Source organism: Nerophis lumbriciformis, linkage group LG11, assembly GCF_033978685.3.
Source record: "Nerophis lumbriciformis linkage group LG11, RoL_Nlum_v2.1, whole genome shotgun sequence".
NCBI lineage: Eukaryota > Metazoa > Chordata > Actinopteri > Syngnathiformes > Syngnathidae > Nerophis > Nerophis lumbriciformis.
In genome coordinates, this window is record NC_084558.2 from 4,925,422 (window position 1) to 4,940,497 (window position 15,076).

Genomic DNA, 15,076 nt, shown 5'->3' on the forward strand with positions numbered 1-15,076 from the left:
AAGTTATGACTGTAATCAAAACCCCTGACGGCCATAAATGTCAGAGCTTTTCAACTTAATTTCTAGCCTAGTGTTTCATGGATTCTTTGAGGGCACCGTTGACTTTGTAGAGGATTTATGCCTTATCATTTGAGCACAAACATCTTGCAACATTTCTCCCCATTCACACATAAACCAGCTGTGGTTAGGCAGGGCTTGTTTGACTCGAAATAACTGCTGACTACTCAAGTGGCAGGAGTTCAAGTATGTCGCATAACTATTTAAGAAAGCTTGCCAGGCCAACTCGCATTTTTCAAGTTAAAGTTGCAAATTTGTAGCCCGCAAACGCTCCCAGCGTCCGCGCTACCTCTCTCCAAGTTTCTAATCCACCTCACTGTTTTTTTACCGTCTCTCTACCCGTTGGTATACTCACTCTGAAGTATCAGAGAGAAAATCATGTTGGCCTTTTTTTTTTCTCCTCCAAGAGCAGCATGGTGCTTTGGAAAAGAGCCAGCTGGGGAAAGTAGCCTGCAGTCAACAGTGAATATAACTAACATGTATTTCCCTACCATTGATATGAAATGTATTTGTTTAGTTTGATTGTGTGGTCACTGAGAATGAAGCTGTCTGCTATTGTAACTTACAATTATTTTAATAAGATTTTAATTGGACTTTGACTTTTTGTTAAGGTTTCTGTTTCATGGTTTGTCTTTTAACACTGTAATTATGTCTTCTCATTGACAGGCAAAACCTATTTATGGCGGATGGCTGCTCCTTGCACCAGAGGGAACCAATTTTGACAATCCTTTGCACCGATCTCGGGTAAGGGCTTTTATAAGTGTCTTCTTTACTGGACTTAGTGTCAGAAGTAATCAATTTTGGTTACTGGTACTGAAAGAACCACTTTTGTTGTTGTTTTGATTTAAGCAGCTAGATTTATTTTGGCATTGTTGCAATCTGCGTCAAAGGTAATTGGCAAGGATTAACATATCAAGAATCTCAGATTGCAGCAGATAAATTAAACAAATACAATTAGTTTAATAGCACATGCTTTCATTTCAATTTCCATACAGCTTCCTGTGGGAGTCTTATGATGAGAGCGGTGGTTCTCAAGCTATAATGAGCCAGATATTGACTTTATTCCTTGAACCCCACTCCCTTAGCATCATGTAACGGGAGCCTCACTCTGTTGCACTGCCTCCTTTATCAACTTCCAGATAAAGCTGCAGCGATGCATCCCAAAGCAGAGCTGGGAGAATGCGGAGGAGGTGGTGGAAAAGTTCTCACAGCCACTGTGATGGCTTCCATATGGGTTTTTTTTGAGGCAGGGGGTGGGGCCGAAGCCCCTACGTGTGGTTCCCCCCTGCTATTGTCAACAGTATATCGCTGCCTTTGTGTTGGCATTATGCATAGTCTGAACATGCCGATGGCTTAAGTTTAACCATGTTTGTGGGACCATCTTGAATAATATACTTTCTAGAAAGAATAGTGTAATGCCTTTTAGACATGACAACAGCGCCTTTGGGAACTTTTCAAAGTTTTTTTACAAAGAGCTATTCAATATTTCATGGAATTGACTATGTTGCAATCTGAGCCTGGCAAATGTAACACTGGAACAAAGTTGTGTGTAAAGATACAGCAGGATATAGTTCTCATTAGCTATGTGGACATGGACACATTTAATCGGATTAAAAACCTAACCGTAGAGCTGGGCGATATAGCCTTTTTTTAATATCTCGATATTTTTAGGCCATATCGCGATACACGATATATATCTCGATATTTTGCCTTAGCCTTGAATGAACACTTGATACATATAATCACAGCAGTATGATGATTAAATTTGTCTACATTAACACATTCTTGTTCATACTGCATTAATATATGCTCATTTTAAAACTTTCATACAGAGAGGGAAATCATAACTAAGTCAATTGACCAAAACTGTATTTATTAAACAGTTATTAAGCAGTGGCACAAACATTCATGTCATTTCCAAAACAGAAAGTGCAAGATTGTCAGAGACATTTTAAAACAAGCTATAAGTGCACTTTTGTGCATGATGACACACAAGATATTTCAATAAGTGTCACATAAAAATGAGCTGCTAATCAAATAGTATATGTCCTACGGTGTTGATGTGGAAATAGTTGCTTCGGCATTTAGTTGGTGTGGCACCGAACGGAGATGTTGACATAATGTAAAGACATATTCCCGCTTGAAGCCAAACCACCGTCAGACGATGGACCCCGTGCTGTTTTTCTTGGGAATTAATTATTCCTCCATTTGTTACCAGATTCGCACCTTCTTTCTCTCGTATTACCACTCAAACCACACCGTTAGCTGTTAGCATCACAGCTAACGTTACCATGTCGCTACCTCTCGTTCCGCGGGAGCGTGTGACGTTGCTCACGTGACAGTATGTGACGTATGTAAGAAGGTGCGCTTGTTTTATCTCTCTGTGAGAAGGAGAGACAGGAAAGAGTGAGAAACGCATGCAGTTTAATGCCCCGCATCTAAAAGCAACTGCGTGAGAATGTATACTTGAATATCACAATATAGTCATTTTCTATATCGCACAGAGACAAACCCGCGATATATCGAGTATATCGATATATCGCCCAGCCCTAAACGGAATAAAAATGTGTAAAACACGCCATTCGGATCAAAAGTTTATTTCGATTGAGACAGGTGGTTTATGCCAATAGTCCTTCAGATTGTAGCCCATGAAGTACAAAGGCCAAAATTTGGGTTGAAATTATCCTTACTGTGCATGTCTTTTGATTTCAGATATACAGATAAGGGGGACTAAATTTAATAGCATCGGAAGGAAGTGATTGTCTTGCTGCTGTCTCCCTTGATTCAACGTGTACACACGTAGCGTTATGTACTGTTGACTTTGTTGCTTTAAAAGAGACTAGCAAAAACAAAAGTATGGTCTGGAGTGTCATGTGTCGATGTAACAATAAAAGAAAGTATCCAGTTGTTTTAACGAGCTGTTTTATTCACGACATTACAGTTACTCCAAGTGCTAACTGCTAGCCTCAGACACACACACAGAATTTTGTAACATGAAGATGTGTGGCAACCTATACATATCGCAACATACATGGCACAGAACAGTTACATTTCAAAAAGAGAGGTAAAACAAAAGTAGTGAACAGAAGGAAACAAATAATACCGTGATAACGTCGGACAAGCAGAAATACACAAAGCCATGTGTCTGTTTACAGTAGAAGTCTACCGCTCCTGCAATGAGCAAACTCGTCCAGAAGATGGCGCCGTAGCACAAACAATAAAACACTTTTCCGTTTAAGTTCTGCACATGTTAAAGTGAGGAAGTATTCCGATTTAATGGATGGGTGTGATGCATGAAAATGCAGGTCTTAATCAGATAACTGTTTTCAGGGTCCATGTACACCGTAACATTCTAATCCGAATGATGATCAGATTAAATAAATGTTGTCCATGCACACATGGCCAGTGATGGGTACAATGGTAATGAAGGAAACAGGTCTTTATAGCTGTGGCTTCTCCTTGGGGCTATCGCAAGCCATGACTCCAACTCGCCATACGCAGGGCTACACGTTATTTGTATACAGAGGTAGAGTATATCACAAGGAAGTTACGCATTCTGTCAGTCACTCAATGCCTTCCGTGTGAGAACTATGTATGCTCCTGTAAACGATCGAATGTTCACACTAAAAAATTGGATTACAAATACATTGACTGTTTCAACCCCACAATGTACATTATGCAGCGCTTTTCAGGCCATTTAAAGATCAGGATCATGTTGGTAAATTGTTGCGCACTATCTGCCAGTGACTTGCGTCATCTGGAAAATAATTAATTTTTCTGCCCAAAGACATTTTTCCATGTACATTGGTAAATGAAGAAAACGCTGCTCAGCTTGCTTGAAAACGTGATACGCTTTATACAAAAACGTTTTCCAATAGTTCTCTTGCCAACATATGGCAAATGTTTACCAAAGGTTGGCTTGCGTGTGTATTGACTCTTTGCATGAGTGTGTGCAGAAGAGTGCAATGGTCGCGACTTTCTAAACTTGACAGTTATTGAATAATATCTTTTGAAAAAGGCTTTTAAAGACAAGGTACAAACGCCCTACTCAATGTCAAATTTTGCTTCACTTCTCTGCAGTTGTGTGTCCCGAAATTCCTGACACCCAGAAAAATAATGCTCGATGAAAGTTCTGTTCAGCGGCTCCCATTCCACCGTTGTGTCCGAAGACGTCCTTGACTTTCATGTCAGGAAAGAGAATAAAGTCGACGAGAGCAAAATGCGGCTGGAAGGGCAGGGAGCGACAAATATACTTGTGCTGCCAAAAAACATTCACACTTTCAGCAGTTGTGGGCCAGTCGCACATTGTTCATTCCAAAACACTCAGAATTGTTGACAGTGTGGCAGAAGGGGGACGAGTCTGCGACACAATTATGGGCCTTGTCACTCCTAAAGAGTCAACCTGACTTTCATTAGGGATATTCTTTACCTTCATTAGTTGCCTGCCTCATTAGTACATGTTGTAGACTTTTTGAATAATTTGTAAGGGCTTATTTGACAAGTTTGACACTGACATCTTTATGTATCACAAAGTTATGATTTTTTTTTTTTAAAGATATTCAGCCTGATATTGTTCTGTCAATGTTATAATGCATGGAACTCTCTCTTTTACATGCAGAAATGGCAGAGAAGGTTCTTCATTCTGTATGAACATGGCATACTTCGCTATGCTTTGGATGAAATGGTAAGTGAAACAGCTTTTCCAATTCATAAAAGTGAACGAGAAGGAAATTGTTCGACCGTTCCCTAAAATGTCTTTTATGCTCCAAGTCTTTTATCACCAAACTTAATGGTGTCTTCTCTGTTTCTTTTCAACCTTCTGCGAATTAAAAAAAACACTTTATCAAACAATGGAAAGGAAGTGTCTGACCCAGAGACTCCTCAAAGAGGGTTCGTTTGAACTGAAGCACAGAGCTTGCATTACAGCTAAATACCAGTGCACACAAAGTACACTGTTTCTAAGAAATTACCTAATGTAATACAAAAATTAGATTTTTCGGAAGAAATTTAACAGTATGGTATGTACCTCAGATGAATAGTTACGGTAAGATGTATTTCAGTACAGTGACGGCTACCTTTTATGTATTTCACCAGGAAGGTTAAAAGTTTTCAAAACAGGGGACTTTTAAAATGGAAGAGGGTTTTCCAGCTCTGGCTTCTCTTTGGCACTATCACTAGTCATGACTCTCACTAGCCACAGGCTGGGCTGCATTGTTGTTGTTAACAGAGTAGACATGTGGCAATAACACAAGGCAGTAACCCTTCTTGTCCTTCCTGAAATGTGTTCCGTGTGGGAAGTTTCGCACGGCTCTGCATCGTAATGAACAATCCAGTTACAGTGGTACCTCGGCTCACAAGATTTTTGGTATAAGTGTTGTCTCTCGGCTAATTGTTATGCCTTAGGTTGCGAGCAACAATTCAGGTTACGCGCCACCCCATCGATGTGTTGGTGTAGCGACTGTAAACCCTGTGAGAGCCGACCAAAACATCCCAGTGTCTGACTCGCTACCGTTAGCTAATCGCTAGCGTTAGCTAGCAGCTAGCAACAGCTAACAATAGAGCTGACTTCGAATAGTCAACAATTCGATTCGAAAGAGTCAGATTCAGCAATCAATCTTGCAGTCAATTCCTCAGACATTAAACCTCCCCCCATGGGATGGAGGCGAGTTGAGAACCTGCTAGTTATTGCCCGCATACAGCAAGTGTGTTGGGAGTATGGATAGATTGCGTCCATTGTCTTCTTTAAATATCAATAAAATATTTTTTTGTACAGACAAATAGGTTTTCAAGAGTAAGAGATTTTTACCTGCTTACAGTTTCGACTGTCACTTAAGCCTGAGTGTGGTTGCTGCTTTCGGGTAGCCATGTTTTGGCCTGCACATTTCTTATTGTATAAAATCTATTTGTCTGCGAACAAAGAATAGTTAGTAGGATGTTTCTACATGTGGGACGCGCTACAGTCCGACACGGAGCCGTGCAACTGTGCGCGTCTTGTCGGCCGAATCCCGCCGTCGACACTGGTGGGACTCGCTGGAAACGGTGCCCACATTGCCCGTCAGGTGTAGCTCTTCTCTGGCAAAGGTAATGATCCTTCCACTGTTTCACGCACAGAAACTTTTACTACTTCGACTTCCTCTATTTAGTCAAGTTTAATACTGCGCCAGATGCGAGGATTTAACCACACCAGCCAATCTCTACCGTGTTTGTTTATCAGAGTGGTTTAGCCTTTTTTTAAGTGGAAAATGTTGCAAATGAGATCTGTTTTGTTCACTTTAATAAAAGACTGTATATCTTTTTATAACCTTTTGGAATAATTAACTTAAAGCGACCATATTTATCTGCATCCATGTGACATTACTAAAAACCTAGTGAGCTGTTCGGATATACAGTACTTTATATAATCACAATCTGTTAATTCCTCCCTACGACATGGACTCGACTGATCGTTGACTATAGGCAAAAGTCGAACAAGTCAGTCAAATCCATAGTTGAAGACACCTCTCGCTAGCAATATATAACTTTGTTGTTACAACCATGGGGCGAAGAAAGTGAGTGTTATAGACAGTGTTGAGTAGAATTAAAGAAAGAAATCTGCTGATGGATGTGTATGTTGGAAAAGCAGCTTGAAGGTTATGTTGTAGAAGTCCGTGCTCTGAGTTTAATGCTGTACATTGTAACTAGTTATTACTTAATAAAAACGACTGTAGTTGTTGGTAGTGTATTCTAGTATTTGTGATACAATATTTGTTAGTGCTTTGTTTTTCTTGTTAAAAAACATGTACCAGTAGAGTGGAAAAACAGTTTGCCTCTATATTGACGCTATTATCATATACATCTGATTTATGACACCAAAAGACAGCCATTTTGAGAGTTAATGAGCAAGCCTCGCAACCACAGATCCCTTCCCAATCAACAACAATGTTAATCAAGCAGATTTTGAGAGCCAACAACGATTACTTTGGAGAAAATTATGATCCAGAGCCTTATATTTTTGAGCCCGAACACAGAGGATGAGCAATACGTTTTCGAAGCGGAGTGCTAAATGAATATACCGGTAGCTTCATTGAAACACTAGCATCAGCAACTTTGCTTGGTGTGAAACATACAAACTATCTATAACAAACCATTATAAAACAAACACTGTACAACTTCCACTCTCACTGGAATGCCGACCGACGGGACGCTCACATAATTCCGGTTAAATGAAGAATCAATCACAATCCTCACAAAGGGTTACAAAGAAGTTGCCGCAACGATCGTCTTTTTGTGTCTTTTTTGCCATCTCGGGGGAAGCAGAAGCAGCCGCCGGCTCAGTGTGTTAACAACGGCAGCATAAGCTAGCATTAGCTCACTGCTTTCAATGCGCCGCTAAAATAGGCCGTCTGCGTTAGCGCTTATAATAACAATATAACTCATATTTGGTTCATTTTCAGGTCACAACATGTAAATGGAATATTGTTGGCCATTACTGGATTTTTTTAGGGGGTACAATGGGTACAATAGAGGACCCTCGATCTGTTGACTTAATTGTTAGCTATTTATTTACGATTTCGAATGCATTAAAAAAAAAAAAGCCAAGCATATGTGTTCTTGTCTTACATAAAGATTGTGAATGATAAACAGCACATCTTTCAAATATTTGCGTCTTTCCAGTATGACTGATCTGATATTATGGTCCGAGTGCAGAAGCGTTCCTCCAGTGACTTAGAATCAACGGAAATTGCCGAAGATATTCAGAGCGTAATATTCAAAAAGGCCGACTGAATTTGTGGCATTTTGTGATGTTTAGTTTGTATTTTCACATACTTTGCAGATTTTAAATACAGTTGGATATGATTTAATGGATACAATGAACCGCAATCAAGCATATAACTTGTCAACTTATTTTTCTACGTTTTTGCAATAATGACATTTAAAGTCATTTCATGGGGCATAGTGATTTGAGATACGAGTATTTTGGGCCATGAGCTTTGTCATAGAACCAATTAAACTTGGTAGCCAAGTTACTACTGTATGCACACATGCACCATTACACCCCAAATGAATGCTAACAAACATTTGAATGGATGAATTTGCTTCTGTTGCTTGTCACAGAATTACGCAATTTTTCATTACTAATACAATAAATGTAAATAAGTTGAGACGTGCTTAATGCTTACACCGTAGTACTTTGTGAATGGTGTTTAACATCCATACTATTGTAGTGTTGTCAAAAGGAATGAATTGACACCCTACATCAGAACTGGGCAAATTAAGGCCTGGGGGCCACATGCGGCCCGTTGAGCTTTTCAATCTGGCCCGCCGGACATTCCCAAATAATTTTTTATAGATCTTTAAGATGGAAACTGTAGCTGCCATTATGATGTGCAGTGATGTTTTCTATTGACCGTAAGTCTTGAACTATACAAAGTATTTCAATGGTTGGAATCTGCGCTTTTGGATGATATACCAGTTACTATGGTAATCTAATTAGTTACTATGGTAATCTAGTTAGTTACTATGGTAATCTAATTAGTTACTATGGTAATCTATTTAGTTACTATGGTAATCTAATTAGTTACTATGTAATCTACGTCACAGCAGCTCAGACGATGCACCAAGCAGTGTGGGCGGGAAGCGTTTCCACAGACACGGAAGGAGATTTTCACAACAAAGTTCTAAAGCTTAGTGATGTATCAGATATATCAGATTGTAGGTGGGTTTGTTTTGTACCCTTCGCGTTCATATTTCACTGTTTGTTGCATTTTTGTTGCGTTTCACTTGAATGTCGATCGAAAGGGGGTGTGACATTCATATTTTGTCAATATTCAGTGTTTTATTGTTCATAAAAAAATGTAAAATTCCATTACGTTTTTTAAGGCGGTCTGTCATAACGTTTTTAGCATTCAATCAGACATTATTGTGAGGTTTTGTATTAGTGTTCCTAAAAATAGAGTCAAAATAATTACCCAGGACTGCCCTATATAATGTTGATGCGGAGTCATGTGCCGAACTCTTTTCTGTTTATTTAGCAGCTTGTCCAAATATTGTGCAATACCCTCATGATTTCTTTGGGTTTAGAAAGAATAACTGGAAAAACACATTAATGCCAGGAATATGGATGTCTTCTTTGCTGGTGATAGTTGAAGTTCAGTATCTAATAGCTCCCGTTTTTGTAAGTCACCTTTCACTGTGCTGTTTGATTCTGGCTGCAGTGAGTCATGTGACTGAGCAGTGACTGACCCAGAAGCAGCTCTTTTTAAACCATGGGACTGTATTATTGTGAAACATCAGCACATCCTTTATTTGACCCTTTCTTTCTACATGTGGCATTTTCTGGCAGAAGAGTATGCTTGCTGTATATAATACTGTAGATACAGAATAGGTTATAGTTTGGACCTTGCAGGAATATTGTGAACAAAGGCCTAATGTTGAGTGGCGAGTTTATTGTGCATAAGTCAGGGTAGACATTTCCCCAGTAAGATGCTACATCATCAGAAGCATTGCGAGAAATACTGCACAATGTCCTCTTCAGACTCGAAGCCGATTAATCGAGAGGCACTAGTGAAGGATGACTCATGAATAGAAGAAAAAACACTCACCCTTGTGCTCTGTTCATTGTTCGCTGCATGTCAATCATCGTCTTTTAATCTTCTTACTGAACGAAGGATCAAAAGGGAAGGAGGTTAACGCTGGAGATATCAAGTGACACTAAATATAGATCCTTGTTTGTCTTACAAAGAACATCAGAATAATCATGTGTTTTGCAATATCTTCCCATCCATGGCTCCTTAGCATACATGTATGTATAACCTACAGACCAAAAATCTGTAATTATTCTATTTGAAGGGTAAATCCACACAACGGTTTGCTTATTGTTTCATTTGCTATGTCACTTGGCCTTGCTCAGTAGAAGTTGTTGTTTCGTGATTTTAAAGACCTTTATCTTTCTCCAGTTCTATGTTGCTCCGGACCTCATCACATCTGAGAAAATGTTAGGCTTGTAGTTGAGGTGCTGCCCCTCCGTTTTCCTCTTGGCTCTTTTTTTTTATGGGTTTGTGTCTTGACTTTTAACCAAGCCCAGATGGGCTGTGGTACCAACCTGCAGGATGTGGCCCTGCTGTATGGAGGTTAAAGAATAGTTTTGCAAAGGCCTTGGATGGCACAGTTCTGAGCCATCAACTAGGGAGTTCTTTTTGGAAGCACATTTAAATGGATCAATAGGAGGGAAAATGAATTCTGTTACAAAGTGAAGGGGGAGGAGATGAATAGCTGACATGTTGGTCTGCAAAAGACATGGGCTGTCATGCAGGACTAATGTGTCGCTACAGCTTTAACAGGTTTTGGCATGGTGAATAGGGTTGTGTCTCATGTAGTTTGCAGAAGTTTGTGAGTGCAAATGTGGGACTAAAGTGCATTTACTTACAGCAAATGACAGAGAGGCAACTAAAAGTCTCCTGTACTAGAATGTAAAAGCTGGTTTCCAAGGGCAACTCGTGCAGTTATTTCAGAGAGTGTGTTGCCAAGGGCAACGTGTTTTGTCACTTGTTCCAGCGGCAATTGTCCATGGCATAGACAACAGGGGACAGAGTTACCTTTTTTTTCTGTAAAATTATTTATTTTATATGACCTTACTCTTGACTAAAGGCACACAAAGTGGAACACAGTGGAAGCATCATTAGTTTATGGGCACCATGCAGAGCTTGTAAGTTGTGCTGTGACAGACTTTTAACAGGAAGCTCAGAAATGCAAGGTTGTGCATTGCAACTGTAGGAGTGTAAATTAAGTTGACACACACACTCTATGGGCTATCCTCGTTTATTTTATCACGACTGTAAATTATAGTTACCTTTGAGTTGTGGGCTGGAAAAGTTGCTAGCATACATGTAATGCAGATATTCTCAAAGTTTTATAATCTTTAGAAACATGGTCAATGACTTATGGGCAATTAGGTGTCCCGCCTGTGCCCCTGCAAAGCTGTTTTGCTTGATGGTACTCATGATGTTCAACTAATCTTTCTCAAATTTCACAAATATATGCATGTTAGTCCCCTAAACGTGTGTACCAAATTTGGTGATTTGCCTAAATACCCTGTGATCTGAGCTGTCTGAGAAATGTAAAGTCACTCTCACTTTTTTGTCAAATGTAAGGGATTTAATAAAAGTGCCACCTTATGGTGTATGTCAGTCAAACAGCGCAGGCAACGAAGTAGGGGGTGAATGTTTTGTATCATGTTCACCAATCTGAGAGTAAACTAGTTTATCTAAACACATGTAAGTGCATTTCAGTTCTAATATTCACATTGATTAATAAAAGGCGATTTACTCTGGCTCTGATACTCAGGTGTGAGGGAGTAATCTTTTGTGCTGACCTGCAGGTGTTTTTCATGTGTGCATGCACCTGTGTTCAAGGGCGCTAGACTGCACAGGCCATGTCAGGAACAGATGTTGTAAGGTTCAGAAATCTGTCTTTAAATGACTGGAAGTCAAGTTTTAGTGCTGCTTTCTATTAACAAGACTTTGTTTACTTTATTGATGCAATACAAGTACAGACATACCAAAAATCCAGTAGGGTGCATATGCTTCTTTGACAAACAGAAACATCTCTCAATAATTAGATTATTTGAGCAAATTAATCAATTTACAGCTGTCCCTTGTTCATCGCGGCTATCTGGTTTCAGACCTGACCGTGGTAAATTATTTTATGTCCCGCCTTTCTGCCCGTGTGGGGTGTGGTCTCTCGCTGGCTTGAGGTCTGGCTGTCCGGTGCTTCTCTCGTGCCCTGTCCTCTGCCGGGCGCGTCTGTCTGTGGTCTGCTGCTGGCTCTTCTGGGCGGCACGGTGGGCCTGGCTCTGGGGTTCCTGTCGCTGGCCGGCTTGGATGTGTGGGGCCGGTGGTCCCTGGTTCCCTGGGCGCCACACCTGCTGTTTGTGGGTTGGGCTCTCTGGGTAACTGGGGCCGTACTCTGGCTCCCACACACACTGGGAGTCAAATATATTGTACATACAAATGCACATATACTCATATACACACACCGTTATTCATACATACATACATACATACATACATAGGTACCTACGCTCCCACATACATACACAAATACAGTACATACCTAAATACTCAGTTTGTACATCCACACGCACATTCACGATACAAACATACATATACACATACTGTACATATACATTCACTGTACAAACATACATATACACATACTGGACATATACATTCACTGAACAAACATACATATACACATTCTGTACATATACAAGTACATATACATACATACACTCATGCACATAATCAGCTTTCATCAAACATGTATTAACGTTGTTGCCCGAGGGGAAACTGGGTAGCACATGGCACACTGACAAAGCTTAACCTATTGTTACTATAACAATCTACAAGGTTAATATAGGTTGCATCTCTTTCTTCCCCTCCATTTTTCGGTATTCATTTTTTATCTCTAATTATCATTACGTATATGTATTGTTGCATTTGAACAACTGTATATTGTTGATAATAGAGGCAAATTATTGGTATTGTTCAGTATCAATAGTGCTATTTCTATTGGTATTTGTATTGCTCCAATTGTAGTGTAAAAATGCTCATTGTCATTTCTGTATTATTTATTTCACTAACTGCTTCTTTGCCATCACTTTTACCATCATATTTGTACATATCGTATGTGCTGATGTTGCTCTATTGTTGTTGTTGTTATTGTCTCTGTTTAATCCCCCTCTTGTCCCCACAATTTCCCCCTCTGTCTTCCTTTTTTTCTCTTTCTATCCCCTCCTGCTCCGGCCCGGCTGCACCAAATGATAATATAAATACATTTAATAAAGTCAAATACAAATAAGGCAACAAGAGAAGTATCCTACACTTCTCTCTTGTAAAGTAAATCTGAACAGCCGATATGGGCATCTACATCAACTATATGATTTGCCTGAGAAGCTGGACAGGACAAAAAAAAAGAAGAAAAAAAAAAAAGATTTTATGTGAGGTAGGATTATATCATTAAATAAATATTTTTTATAATTCAATTATAATTATGTTTTTACAACTTTCTCAAGTTTTTTTTAACAGTATTAGAGCCCTCTAAACATGATAGAACACCCATATACTCACCTTTTCAGTTGTAACCTGGAGGATTCTCAAAGCGTCATTGCTATGGTCGTCGCACGGGCCACTACAACACGGCCACAACGGGGAAATACTTTGTCAAGTTAGAACTAGGCATGGATGAGCTGAAACCATGGCTGTGTGTTGTTCTGCCAAAAGTGGGATCAACTTGACAGTTGCAGCTAAGATCCCCAAGGCTATTAGCTGTGTTAGCATTGCATGTCCTGCGTTGCCATTCCACATCGCTCACATGGCTCACAAATGTTGTGTGGAACTGTTACCGATGTCGAAGATGAAGTGCATCTTTGAATCAACAGTTCATCTCTACTCAACATTGCCTGGGCAGCTGCTGATAGCTGTCTCTTTAGCATTAAGTGGTACGCTGCATCCCATCGAGTCCTGCTGCGTCCCGCTTTTGCTCTCCAAGGTGGAGATGTGTTATTGGTGAGGCAGGAGTCGAAGATGAAGTGCATCAAGAAGTTGTGATGCCAAATGTTGTTCAACTTGATTGTCGCAATGAAGATGATGCCGATGTGCTGCGGTGTTATTGTCACCCTTAACCTGTAAACTGAAGTCCCGCTTTAACAATCGCCACAACCATAATAATAATAAAAAATAAGACAGATAATGATCTGTATTACATATAAAGCATAAATAGGACATAATTTTACACTTAATTATTGCCAGAAATATGTGTAATATGCTTTAAAAATGAATTGATGTGGTGAAGCCGCAATTGTTGATGTGGGAAGGGACCACTATCTATTCTATCTATCTATTAGCTCATTGTCATATCATAGATTTTTGAGTATGGTGTTAACCACTGCTCGCCACCACTAATCAGTAACACACCACTGGAAGAAATACTATACTTACTGACAGAATGTTCATGTATTGTCTAAAAAAGTGTTTTCTGCAGTGGACATTTGTGTTTTGCATAACAAGGTTTTTTTGTGCCGAAATTTCCACCTCCTACTAAATAAATATACCAAACAAATATCCACTGCAAAGGATGCTTGTTTTCAGGATGATACAATAGGATTCGACATTGTTTAGATTAGGTGGTAATTACATGTTACTTCTATTTGATTTAAGGTTGTCAACCTAACCTGACAAGCTCCAGTAAATTAAATGTGCAAAATAGACACAAGAAAACCTACTAGAGTCAAGTTGATAAGCATCCTCTACAATCTTCTCAACCTTTTCAAGTTCAGGCAGGCTAAAGTACTAAATAAGTTAGCATCTTTAGTCAACATCTTTTGCTAATTAAACCATTCAACCCCTTTTAAGATCCATTAATAATAGGTACATAAACGGGTTATGTAGTGCTGAGGACTGTCAGGTGGGTGTTAAGAACTCTCTCCCGCTGCGCCATTCAGTAAAAATAATTGACACCCACACTCTAATAGCTGCTTGTCCATGCCACACTACATTTCTTATGCACTGCTAAGCTACCAATGACCATGTTTTAGTCTAGTTGACGCATACATGAATATCAATTGATCACATCTGCCCTTGAAAATATATACAGTAGTTGGTGTAGACTGAGTCTCTCTCATGGCGTTTTTAGCTCTTAAAGACATTTGCATTTCATGTTCGCTCAATTATTTTCCTGTGTTTACTTGAATTCAAATACTGGTCTTCTGCCCTCTAGCACTGTCCAAGAACAAAGTTTTTAGAAACTTCCTTTTCCCATTTTGTGCATTCTTTGTTAATTTGAGACACGCCATTTTGCTCTCTCTGCCAAAAATCTTGCAGACACAAGCCTATGCAACCCTAACTAGTGTTTACATTCAGAGTTGTAAGCCCCGTGGTATGCTTAAACATTGCATAGACCCTCTTCCCTCTGTACCCCTGTGGTGTGTAAGATTGAGGGCTCTTTTGATGGGCTTTTGTCTTATGTTGCGATTGATGAGAAT

General features: G+C 39.6%; 1 protein-coding gene across 8 annotated transcripts in view; it reads left to right on the forward strand.

Moving 5' to 3' along the window:
- Positions 1-15,076, forward strand: part of LOC133610908 (myosin phosphatase Rho-interacting protein) — a 57,605-nt gene that overhangs the window by 12,029 nt on the left and 30,500 nt on the right. For all 8 annotated transcript variants that reach the window (XR_009815934.2, XM_061967652.2, XM_061967653.2 and 5 more), the window contains exons 2-3: positions 724-801; positions 4,676-4,741. Coding sequence is in view for 7 of the 8 variants with exons in the window: in XM_061967652.2 (XP_061823636.1) it covers positions 724-801; positions 4,676-4,741 (144 nt within the window). In the remaining variant the exon portion in view is untranslated. The remainder of the gene's footprint in view (positions 1-723; positions 802-4,675; positions 4,742-15,076) is intronic.